The sequence below is a fragment of the Macaca mulatta genome, chromosome 12 (assembly GCF_049350105.2).
Source record: "Macaca mulatta isolate MMU2019108-1 chromosome 12, T2T-MMU8v2.0, whole genome shotgun sequence".
NCBI classification, from domain to species: domain Eukaryota; kingdom Metazoa; phylum Chordata; class Mammalia; order Primates; family Cercopithecidae; genus Macaca; species Macaca mulatta.
Window position 1 is genome coordinate 137499188 of NC_133417.1, and position 13093 is coordinate 137512280.

Sequence of the window (13093 nt, forward strand, 5' to 3'; positions counted from 1 at the left end):
CATTCACTTGGGAAAAAGACCACAGACCCTGGGAGGCTGCAGACCCTGTGACCTGAATCCTGGATGCTGGAGGGAACCTCCAGACCACTTGTGAAATGTGAAAGAGAACGGTGGAATAGAATTGAAACTGACATTTCCTGAACATGCTGAAGGCAGACTGTACAGCACGATGTAGACGCACAGAAGGAGTGACTGGGTTTGGAACGAAATGTAGAAAAGGAAGCAAGCTAAATCACCAGGGGAAACCCTTGAGACCACAAGAATGAAGAGGTCATGGCCCTGTCATTCCAGAGGAGGCTGGAGCAGCTCTTCAGGAAATGTGGATGTGCGAGGAGGACAAGCCTGGCTGAGCCTAAAAGGGGCTCTTCAGACTCTTCTGGAGACCTGCACGTGGCCCTCCCCACTGGGACTGTCAGGTGGTACCTGGAATTGACTCTACAGTTGCTTTTGCCCACAGCACACACATGCTTCCTGAGAGTCAAATTCAGACCTGCTTGCCACAGTGGAAGACTTGTGAGATTATTTGAATCCCTTATGTCTTTGGATAGTGGTAGTTCTTGGAATAATATGGAAAGAATAGTTTCAGGATTGTTTTTAAAGAAAAGTTAAAGTCAGTGATTACAGATTCAAGACTCTTATAAGACTTTGCTCTGGACAAAAATGTGAGTAGTTGCCACCATTCTCTTCCTCTACCCCATGGCTGCCATTTTTCGAGAGTATTTATGCTTCCTTTAAGGGAGGGTGAGGGTACCAAAGTGGTCTCTCCAGCCTTCCAGGGCAGAAGCTGTATTCCCTGGAGGCTTTGTAGTGTGAACAGCTCCTGGGCAGGGCTCAGGCCTTCCCCATGGGGAATGCCTACAGACTCTTCAGTTGGCTTTTTGGAAAGTATTGTCTCAGAGGTTGTGAACAGAAGGGTTGGCTGCTAAAGAGCAAGGCAAGGGGGATGTCTGCAAGCTCAGGTTAAAAGGTAAAAGGTTCTACTCTTGACTGGCACTCCCTCCCTTTTCTTGCACAGGAAATACACTTCCACGCATTTATCTCAGAGCTTTTCCATTCTCCTCAGGCCCTCGAACTCCACCTAGCCTCCTTTGTTCTTTGCCTCATGCTCGACTACATAGATTGGGGTTCTGTGATAGTCATGCTCTCCACTTCCCTCTTCTTCCCCTTAACGTCTCCTCCCCTTTCCTTCCTTCCTTCCTCCCCACCAGGCCACGCTTCCTCTGTCCAGGATGGATGGCCTCCACTTGGCCCAAAATCCCTTTTGTTCTCTTGTGTCTTCAATCTTCCTTCAATGCTGGTTTCTCTTCTTGACCCTACAACCGCCACACAGCCCTCTGTTCTGCTCATTCCAAAGCGCTCCTTCCCTCCCGTCCTTTTGGAAGTGTTCATCCACACTGGTTGCATTGCCTCCACTTCCAATGCCTCCACCTATCCTTAACCCGGTGCTTCCCAGGCTTTTTCACATGTCACACACAGAAGATGTAGCTGTTTGAGTGGCATAGGGGATGTGTGCAGGAGGCTGATGGGAGGCCGAAGCTCTGGCTGCCCTGGGAGTGAGAAGAGCTAAAGCCCTCCTCACAGCATCTCCAGAATCCATTTGCAGTACATGCCTTAAACCTTTGCAGTGTGACTCTGCCTCTGTCCTATATTTTCCTAAAACAGCCTTCCTAAATACCACCAACCAGCAAATGCTCAATGCCAGGAGCTTGTCTTTGTTTTCTCCTCCTTGATATCCAAGTGGCATTGGACATACACTTGTGGTTTAGAGAGAGTCTAGGGCTGGACTGCTTGGGTTCAGTTCCCAGTTTTGCCAGTCTCTAGCAGTGTAACCTTGAGCAAATTCCTTAATTTCTCTATGCCTTAGCTTCCTCAGCTGAAGAAGAGGATAGCATAATTCCTACCTCATCGCGTTGTTATGAGAATTAAATAGTTGCCATATGGAGAGTGTGAACAATGCCTGTCTAATAGCAGTGGCTCTCTGAGTGTCCCGTGTTGCCTTTGAGTCCCCTTTCTTAAAGCTCTTTTCTCCTGCTTTTCCTAACGGGGGACATTCCTGGGTTTTGTCCTGTCTCTCTCAGCTCTCTTGTTTTTCTACTGTTTTCATTCCCTGGCTTCTCGTCTCTCCTTAACATGAAGGAGGTGTTAGGCCAAGCAGCCCCGCCTCTCCCGACCGCCCTTTCTTCCATAGATCCTTCCACCCCAGACGGGCCAGGCCCACATCCTAATGCCTGCCAGATCCCCTCGCCTACATCTCTCCCTGAACCTCAGACCCAGGAGTCCCCAAAATGTTTTAATGCCCTTTTAAAAAAAGTAATACATATTTGTTATACAAAATACAGAGAAGTAAAAATAATAATAAAGTGCACCTCAGTAGTAATCCCACCGTTCAGCTGGCACCACCACTAAACTTGGATATATCTCCTTCAAGCCCAGGGGTTCTCAGCCTGGGCCAGCTTTCCCCCAGAAGATATTTGGCCATGTCTGGAGACATTTTTGATTATCAACTTGGTGTAGGGAGAGGTGCTCCTGACATCCAATGGATAGAGGCCAGGGATACTGCTGAACATTTTATAATACACAGTTCAGCCCCCTGCCCTACAAGGAATTAGTCAGCCCAGCAGTGCCGAGATTGAGAAGCCTGTTCTAGACTTCTGTCTCAACATATGTGCCCCAAATGGAACAGTCAGAATGGGTTTTCTCTTTCTAGCCCCATCCTGCTTCTCCACCTGTGTTCCCTCTTTCTGTCAGTGGCCCTGCCTTCCCCTTCTCCCTCACCCCACATCCGAGCTGTTCCCAAGTCCGCAGAGTCCCTGTCTGCCACATTATTGGCAGCTCTCTCCTCTACTCCCCTCAGTGTCGACATCCTCTTTCTGTCAGTGGCCCCGCCTTCCCCTTCTCCCTCACCCCACATCTGAGCTGTTCCCAAGCCTGCAGAGTCCCTGTCTGCCACATTGTTGGCAGCTCTCTCCTCTACTCCCCTCAGTGTCAACATTGATGCCCACTCACCGAAACTAATGAAAAAGCCTCCAGCATGCCTTATCTGTGCCACTGGTGTCCTTGGGGACCGTTCATAGGCGTCCATTGCCCATTGGATTAATTCCACGCCGGGTGGAGACTAAGCTCCCTGAGGGCAGCAGTTTCCATGCTGATTCATCTGGGTACCTAGCCCGAACCTGCCACCATTCCAAGCACACAGTCAGTGCTCAGTAAATCTTTGTTGAATGTGTATGGATGAATGGTTGAAGGAAGAAAAACCTGAAAAAATTGGTCCTCACAATTCCCTCACAATCTGTCCATCTTTGCAGATCCTTGATGAATGGTTTGGCCGGACCATCATCTGCTCCTGTACCAAACTTAGCTACGAGCATGCACAGAGCATGATTGAAAGCCCAACTGAGAAAATCCCTGCGAAAGAGCTGCCCCCCATTTCCCCAGAGCATAGCAGCGAGGAGGTACACCAGGCCGTCTTGAATCTCCACCAAATTGCCAAGCAATTACGCCAGCAGCGCTTTGCGGACGGCGCACTTCGTTTGGATCAGGTCAGTACATGTTTTTTTAGTGCAGCCAACAGATTTGACTCGTGCCTGAACCCAGCATGGATGAGGGCAGTTTGGCAGGCTTAGACTCTTCCTTCCTTCTCCTTGCCCAGTCACCACACTAAAATCTTGTTCTCTGAGGCCGGCAGGAACTAACTTCCATTCACTCTCCAAATACAGGATATTATGCAGAATATTCTGTATTTTGTATGATTCCACAGGTACACGAGGCCTAATGACATGAGCCAAGGCAAAGAGTGGGTCTGTGTGGGTGGCTCTGACCAAAACCCCCAGCTGGTCTTCCCTGGTAAGGCTGTGTCCAGTCTGTGATCCTCACCTCAGGTCTCTACTCAAATCTGTTCTTTAATGGAGGCAAGAATAGGAGGCATGGAAATTTAGGAGGCAGCTGACCAGTATCTGATACGAAGGCTTGGAAAAAAAGTATTTCTTCTTATACCTCATCTCCCAAAAGAGTTATTTGTTAACAAATTCCAGATTAATATCTGAAGAAGCAGAGAACTGAGGAGACTGTAGAACAGCAGTCCCGTTGTTTTGGGCACCAGGAACCGGTTTCGTGGAAGACAGTTTTTCCATAGACCGGGGTGGGGGATGGTTTCAGGATGAAACGTCCACTTCAGATCATCAGGCATTAGATTCTCATAAGGAGTGTGCAGCCTAGATCCCTTGCATGCACAGTTCACAGTCGAGTTTGAACTCCTATGAGAATCTAATGCCGCCACTGATCTGACAGGAGGCGGAGCTCAGGTGGTCATACTCACCCACCGCTCACCTCTTGCTGTGCGGCCCAGTTCCTAACAGGTCATGGACCAATATGGCCTGTGGCCTGGCAGTTGGGGACCCCTGCTGTAGAACATTGGCTATTGAAGAACACATTGGCCTGGATTGTTATTGATAACTCTGAAATCTCACAGCCATGCTGGCAGCCCTCTGGGACTTAGGCAGCTGTCACTTAAACCTGCTTGAATTCCCATGTCTGAGAGTCAGTAACTATTAGGACCCAGGATTTCTTTCTTCATTGTTTGTCAGTATATTACAGAGCAGAGACTGTGTTTTGTATTATGGACTTTTTTTCTCCTTCATTTATATTTCTTACCCAAACTCTCCTTCCTTGCTTGTTGTGTGTGCTCTGGGAAGTTTCCATGTGTCTGAAATGAGGTGGGTAGGAATGTGGAACTGTTCACCAGACTGCCTAATGCAGACTTCTTTCCCTAAGCCTGTCAGCTGGGAGAAATCTGAAAGGCCTTGTAAAGCCCTCTGATTGAAGTTCTGATTTTATCCTACCTTTTGCAATAGCCTTGCACAAATGCTTCTTAGCAGGCATTGCAAAGAGGTTCTGCCCTGGGCCTAGGAAGAAGTGGCTGCCCTCGGGACCAGTGGATGACCTGTCCTGCCTGTGCGTGGCAGAGTCAGGGTAGCCTCTGGAGTTCTCCTGCTCCTCCTTCCCCGACCTGGGCTCAGGCAGCCTGAGCAGCCCTGTCTATGTGAGAATACTGACAGGGAGACAGGAGGCAGAGCGGACGCTGAAGAAGACAGCAGACGTGGTGGAAGAGAAACTAAAGGCATAGGGGATTACAGAAAACCTACTTTCCTTCCTTTAAGAAATCGTTCATGGGAGTGTAAACACATTCCAGTTCTCATTTACAGGTGGCTGGCTGATTGTCAAGTCCAAGGACACTTTACAGTTCTTGCTTCTTAGACTTCTGACCTACACCAGGCCCTTTGAAACCCACCTCCTGGTTCTCTGTTTCTCTTTGTACATCTCCAGTAATGTCCTGCTGGCCCCCTTTGCAAGATGCCTCTTGTGCTTACCACTTTAGGGTTGGCATTCATTCCCTGGGATCTACCCCCGCTTTATTCTTTCTCCATCCATACTCCCACCCTGAGTGACCTCTTGTGAATCTAACTACTAACTGGATGCTAACGAGCCAAAATCTGTCTCTCTATCCATGACCTCCCTCCCCCAGCTCTAGTCCATCCCCACAATATCTCAGCCAGTCTCCTTCCCTCTGTAAAACACAGTGATCAGTGATGCAGCAGGTGGCACCGGCTGTCTAGTACTGCCTTCTCCCTTGGCCTCTACCAGGGGAGTGGTATGTGTATTCTCAAACCTGGCTAGGCCAGTTGTAGTGTTGTAATTATGCAGTTTAACTAAATATCAGGGAAACTGATCAAATACTAACATAAAAAAGAAGCTGTTGTTTTTATAAAAAACTAAGTTAAATGTTTTGGAAAGACCTGGATAAGGATAAGTCTTTAAAAATTCAGTTGTAAAACAGGGGATAATTATAAAATCCAGTAAGCATTTTGTATTCAGATTGCTTCATAAATGTCTAAATTCTCATTATTTTTAAAGAAACCAAATGATAGGCCGGGCGCGGTGGCTCAAGCCTGTAATCCCAGCACTTTGGGAGGCCGAGACAGGCGGATCACGAGGTCAGGAGATCAAGACCATCCTGGCTAACACGGTGAAACCCCGTCTCTACTAAAATATACAAAAAACTAGCCGGGCGAGGTGGCGGGCGCCTGTGGTCCCAGCTACGCGGGAAGCTGAGGCAGGAGAATGGCGTAAACCCGGGAGGCGGAGCTTGCAGTGAGCTGAGATCCGGCCACTGCACTCCAGCCTGGGTGAGAGAGCGAGACTCCGTCTCAAAAAAAAAAAAAAAAGAAACCAAATGATAAAGTATGAACAGTGAATTGCAAGTGTAGTTTATTCAGAAAAGACTAGTAGAAATCTGGTTAGCATTCCCTTTTTGAAAGCCTTACATTTTAAAAAAATTAATGAATGCATATACATCTATATAAATTAAAACATCTGGTGATGGGTTTGTCGCCTCTGTTTGATTCCCTTCTTTTTCTAACTTCTAGAATAACCAGCCAATGGCTACTGAAGCACATCACAGGAAAGTTTCTGTCGTAACGTTTTAGAGACCTCACCCCACCAGTTTGTTGCAAAGTTCAGTTGAATTAAATGTATGAAATACTCTAAAAACTATAGAAGACCGTCAGGTGATCCCAGCTCATATGAGGATGGGGTATAATTGTCAAAATAGAAGAATGATCTCAGATTATTGTTAAAGATCTGTTGGCATGTCTCAGAATCAGAGTTTTATTGCTGAAAATGGCTTTGGATATCTGTCTCATTGGCCCTCTCAATTTATCAGTTAGAGAGCTGAAGCTCCTAAAGGTTAAGTGAGTTGCTTATATGCAGGAAATCCAAATCACCCTGTGTTCCCTTTGCCTTCATTTACACCACGCTGACTTGAGAGAGAAAAACATTTTCCTTTTAAGTGGAAAGAAAATCCTCCAAAGTCCTAATTAGGTTCCAGTTAATTAAGGTTTGAAAATAAGGGCTTTGCACCCTTGGAGTTGATTCCTTGGTTCCCCCGAAAACAAGGTGATGGACCCCAGCTTTGGAAGGAGGAGCACATCAATCTCCCACAGCAAAGGACTCTGGTGAGGTCATTTATAAATCAGCTAAATGGCCCTATTCAGAAGTCACTGCATTTGTTCTCCTGCCCCTACTGCCTGCCTTGCCCTCACAAAAATCCATTTTTCCTTGGTGCTTTTTTGAGTAGCCTACTGTTCAGAATTGTTCTCTGATGCTTTGTTTGCCTCAGACCACTATGTCCGTGCTTTTGGTGGCAGTCCTTTAAAAAAAAAAATCCATTTAAACTAGCCTCAAGTAGAGATGAGTCTGTGCGAGGGGGTACGTTTTATTTACACATCATGCCCTTAGGTTCAGAATAAGTGTGTAAACCACAAGTTTCACCTTTCCAAGAAGTCAGTTTACCATGATGACCTTCAGAATGAATGGGAGCTGAGTATACGGCACTAGTATGGTGATTGTTTGTTGAGTTAGGGACCTACTAGTTCCAAAGTCATAGCCTCAGAACTGTCAAGCATCTTGACCACTGTGTATTTGCAGTTGGCAGCTTAGACCGGAGCTGCTTAGCCCATGTCTGAGATAGTGAGCCTCAGCCCTCAGGGCCACCTAGTCTGGCTCCAGTTCCGTGAGGGCCACCTACTAGCAGTCTTGTCTACCCTAGTGTGCTGTCATATATTAGCGTATGTATATACTAGTTCATATCCTAGAGCTGTGATGGGAAACAGATAGGGAAGCACTGCCTTCTGGGTAGGATTACCTGCTCCAAATGTCTCCCTTACCTACAGTTCAACCTAGTTCTAAAGAGGTTCTAGGTACATGAAATGACTCATTTGTTTCACTGCTTGGAAAGCAAATGCAGATGCCACATGCATTCTTGTGCTTTTTGGTTGGATGGGTTGAGTAATACCCCTTCCAGGTGGTTTTTTCTGTCTCTGTGTTTTCTGCTGCTAAATTAATTCTTGGACTTAACATAGATGTTTGTTTTATTTTGTTTATTTATAACATATGTCTCTCGTTTCTGAAAAGGGAGCTCCCATAACAGGGGCCCAGACTTTTTTATGTTGGCAGTAAAAGGAATCATAATGGTTTATAATCATATCCAAATCTTGAGCTTTGGGAGAGGGGGAACTGTTGGAAGTTTGCTGTCTGCCTGGGTCTTGCTCAGTGATTCAGGCCAAACTAACAGACTTTGCAGGTGGGGGTCACAGAGTCCCCTGGCACTTCTGTTTATTGGGACACAAAGCCTGTTCTCAGGCACCTTCCCACTTAGGCCTGACTATAATGTGAAGACAAGGCCTCAGGCTTCTCAGCCATGGCATTCAGAAAAGATACCAAGGGAGGGTGGCAGGGGCCAGAGGAATCCCATTATGAAAGTGTCTTGGGAATATTGATTGATTTTAGGAAGCTACACCTACTGCCTGCTGGGGCTCTCTCTCTAGCCTCTTCCTCATCAGTCAGGTGGCAGGACCCAGAAGCCACTCTGTTTGAGGGCTTCCATGTAAAATAAGCATGAGGTTTGCAGGAAGCTGTGCTCCATCATGGATCCTCTGACAGGTGATTAGGGGATGTGAGCAGTTCCTTCTGGGTCACTAACTTTGGGAATTCAGAGGAAGTTGAAGTAGTGGTGGAGAAAACCTGATGTTACCATCTTCCTAGGCAAATTAAACTCCAGGAGCTTCACAACTGCATCTTATATGAATCCTCCTTGGCACAATTTTGAAACCCAAACTGCAGGACGTTTCTTTGAGTGGACTTCATTATAAAGATAGCTTTGTTAATGGAAATTATTTTTAAATACCCTGGGACCCAAGCTGCAGTAGAATGCTGTTATGTATGACCTTGACCTGGCCCAGCCTTTAAGGCAGGGATTGGCAGATATTTTCTGTAAAGGACCAGATAGTAAATAGATTAGGCTTTGTGGGCCATGCAGTCTCTGTCTCTGCTACTCAACTCTGCTGTTGTAATGTGAAAACACCAGTGTTGCTTTAAATGGATAAATGTGGCTGTGTTGCAACAAAACTTTAAGAACACCGAGACTTGAATTTTGTATAGTTTTCACACATCACAAAATATTGTTCTTCCTTTGATTATTTTTCAGCCGTTTAAAAATGCATAAACCAGGCCGGGCGCGGTGACTCACGCCTGTAATTCCAGCACTTTGGGAGGCCGAGGTGGGTGGATCACGAGGTCAGGAGATGGAAACCATCCTGGCTAACACAGTGAAACCCCGTCTCTACTAAAAATACAAAAAATTAGCCAGGCGTGATGGTGGGTGCCCGTAGTCCCTGTTACTCGGGAGACTGAGGCAGGAGAATGGCGTGAACCGGGAGGCGGAGCTTGCAGTGAGCCGAGATCGCGCCACTGCACTCCACCCTGGGTGACAGAGCGAGACTCCGTCTCAAAAAAAAAAAAGCATAAACCAGTCTTAGCGCATGGGTCACACAAAAGCAGGTTTGGCCTGTGGTCCATACTTTGCTGACCTCTTCTTAAACAGCCAGCTAGCAATTCAGCCCTGCTATCCAATGAGCTTTTAGCAGCTCATCATCACTTCACAGTGATGGGTAATGGAGAGCAGTTGTGCTAAGTTAACTCTCAGGATGGCTTCATGCAATTAGGTAAATTATTCCTTTGATTAGTACCATGCCTATCCAGTCCAATTGGAGGTGGGGAGTAGAGGAATGAATCAGTTTAGCATCAGTTCCCTTATTCCATTTACAGGCAGGTCGCTTTAATTAGCCTGAAGCAAAAGGAGCAGGGGTTCTCATTTCCCACTTCTGCAAGCTCAGCAGCTCTTCACAGTCAGGTCTCCATCCCACCCAAGCACACTTTCAGGGATGCTGGCTCTGCCTCTTGTAGGTGTGCTGAAGGTGGGGACTGCTCATGGCAAAATGGAGCTCTAAGGAAACTGTATAGCATTTCTCCCCCACACTGCCCCCATTGCCAAATGTAGCAGTATGTTTTGTTGAATCTGTTTCTGTTCCTTCTCTCCAATACAGTCTCTTTCAAGAAATGAGCATTCCAGCTCTGCTGTTTAATTTGTACAGTATATTTGATCCAAGGTAAGAAGGATGGGTACATTTATCCTGTCTGGCTCTTCCTTGGTCTTATTATTTATGTTGTCACTTAAACACACAAGGAAGCTATTGATCATAGGGTTGAGTATATTTGTAGAATCATTCTGTTTTCTTAGTCGTAGAGCTTTTCTATAAATAATATAGGAAAATAATGAGAGAGCCAGCAGGCCACACAGAAAATGTAAAGTGATGTTACAGAACTCTGCCGAGAGTACAGTGAGCTCTCTTGGAGAGGACCAGCTCAGTCTCAGGGGTTCAGGGAAGATTTTCCAGCAGAGGTAATGGGGCACTAGGCCTTCTAAAAGACTTGAGGGTCTAGCCAGGCTGCAAAGGCAAGCAAACTGCTGGTGCAAGCATCGGAGGGATGAGAAATAGCAGATTGTTCCAGGGTGTGTGGTGTAGAGTGCAGAGAGAGAGAGGAGCTAGAGGAGACACAGGCTAGGCCTTGGAGCCTGTAGGAATGAGCCAGGGCAGCTATGGAATGATTTTAAATATGTAAGTGACATGACCAGAACTGGGTTTTAGAAAGAGCATCCTGAAAATGAATAGAATAGAGGAAGTTTATAATCCAAGAGAGAAATGATGAGGGCCTGACTTGAGGTAGGGACCGTGGGGTGAGAGAAAATGATAGACCCAAGAGAGGAAGGAAAATCGATAAGCCTGTGGCAAACTGACTCTCTTGATTAGATGGGGAAGGGAGAGGCAGGATCAAAGGCTAGGGATCAGGGAATCAGGTTTCCAGTTTAGGCACGTGGTAGTACTGTGTACCACCAGGGAACAGCAGCAGGGTGGAGGTCGAGAAGAGAGACAATCATTTCTATAACTAGGCCTCTCTGATCCCCAATTCTTTCTTTGGGAAGGAAGCTTTATCATAAAAGTAATATGTTCTCGTGTTAGAAATTTTAGAAAATACAAGAATATAAAGAAGAAATCATAATCACCTATAGTTCCATCACCCAGAAATAACCATGGTTAATATTTTGATATAATTCCTTGTGCATTTGCTCCTTACTGCTTCATAGCAGGAGGGAAGGGTGGCTAGCATAACATATGTATAGTTTTTATTTATATTCTGCTCTTTAATATTATGTAATGAGTTTTTCCTATGTCATTAAAAAATCTTCTAAAACATTATAATGCCCTACATAATATTCTGTCATATGAATATACTCTTAAACATTCAGCTACTCCCCAATTTTGAATATTTTGATTAGATTCTGATTTTTTTTGGTACTACAAGTAATAGTACCATGGCCATCTGTGTTCATAAATCGTTGACCTGATCTCTGATTATTTTCTTAGGACAGTCTTAGAACTGGGATGACAGCGTCAAGGATATGGATATATTTAAGAAACCTGAAACATATTGGCACATTCCCTTCCCGAGAGGTTTTACCAATTTTATACTCTTTCAGTAGCATTGAATCAGGGTATCTTACATGGAAACATCTGTCAGGAGTTCTCTGCCTGCATGGAGCGCTCTCTCTCGGTCTCGCGCTCTTTCTCGGTCTCGCGCTCTCTCTCGGTCTCGCGCTCTCTCTTGCTCTTGTGCTCTCTCTCGCTCTCGCGCTCTCTGTCTCTCTCTCTCTCTGTCTCTCTCTCTCAGGTGTCTAGGTCTCTGAGATATCCCAGTGGTTGTGGTTCCTTCATCTTTCATATTTTGTTTATTTTCATGAGCTGTTCTCTACGAAGAGCTCAGTGTGTCACAGACACTTCTCATTGTGTTACTTATTTTAAAAAGTACTTACAAGGGTCCTAAAATTTAAAACAACCGAAAGAGGTGGTTGAAAGTATCTTGCTAAACTCTTGATAATGTTGAGACTGGGGAATGACCCCTGCCCCAAACGAAGGTCCTTTCCTCTCATTGGAATCCTTAAAGAAACCCATTGTGTTTGAAATGGTGCTGAGAACTGTTGTTGCATTCTCAGATCCTCAGAGAACATTTGTAACTTCGCTAGTCTTTTCTCTTACCTCCTGTGTGTATTACCTCTCGGGCATTGTTTGAGTTGATCTGACGTGAATAATTATAAGGAAATCCAATTGAAAACAGAATCGCTCTATATAATCTATGCTCCCCTAAGAATTGCTACACTTCTCTTGAGAGCAGTAACAAACATTACAGGAAGGCTTCTGCCAGAAGTTCAAGGCTTCCATTTAAACATTGATGGCTTATTACTTCAACCGTGGAGATAGTTCTAGAATCAGCGAGGCTTGAAGAATATTAGCTTCGTACGTTTTCCCAGTTACCAGTTTTATAATAATAATATTAGCAAATTTTTCACTTAAATTTATTTATCTCATTTATAAAGTAAATCCACAGCCAAGAATGTGTGTTCTCTTAGCTGTTCAGCACCCAGGCTATCTAGGACAGCCTCCGTGGAAGAGAGTGGGAGGAGGAAGCAGCGAAGGGTGGAACAAGCTACATCCCTGAGCTTCAGGGAGAACCTGGGAGCGTGAATTTCAGCCATCGCGGGTATTGGAATCTCCCCTTTGAGAAAGGGGAAGAGACAGAGATTGATTTAGTTAATACACTTTATGGAATCAAGGAAAACAATCCATGGTTATGTATCCCAAGGCATGAACAATAGACAAACTTGAAAACTTGACCTAATTATATATAAGCAACACTAATTACAACCACTTACGTGTGCTGGCCACTATTTCTGGCTTGTTCACGAATGCATAAAAACTAATATGTGTCTTTAAGTGTCAGATTAATTCTGTTGAGTGGCTCGTTATTATAACCCTGACCTCTTCATGTGCTCCCTCTCCCTGTAGGCAAGTCACCTGGTCATTTACTCATAATTTTCAAAAATTAGAAGGAATACAGGTTGCATTATTCTGGAAGTTGTTAAAAAAAAAACGGACTCAGAGGTGATATCCGACCAGCACAGGAGGGATGCTTCCTGTGTGTTACAAATACTGCTCGCAGTTCTGTGAAGGAGCCTTAGGCAGCAGAAGACAACTTTCTACCCTCAAGCTGCTTCAGCAATTTGTGAAGAACTGTATGTACCTTAAAAAACACCAATAAGATAAAAGCAAGGGCACAGTCTCTTGAAACAGGGCTGACAGAATTG

At 45.3% G+C, this 13093-nt stretch overlaps 1 protein-coding gene across 7 annotated transcripts in view; it reads left to right on the plus strand.

The window, feature by feature from the left end:
• Positions 1 to 13093, plus strand: part of DIS3L2 (DIS3 like 3'-5' exoribonuclease 2) — a 380688-nt gene that overhangs the window by 302213 nt on the left and 65382 nt on the right. For all 7 annotated transcript variants that reach the window (XM_077957889.1, XM_077957886.1, XM_077957885.1 and 4 more), the window contains one exon: positions 3306 to 3539. In XM_077957889.1, coding sequence (XP_077814015.1) covers positions 3306 to 3539 — 234 coding nt within the window. The remainder of the gene's footprint in view (positions 1 to 3305; positions 3540 to 13093) is intronic.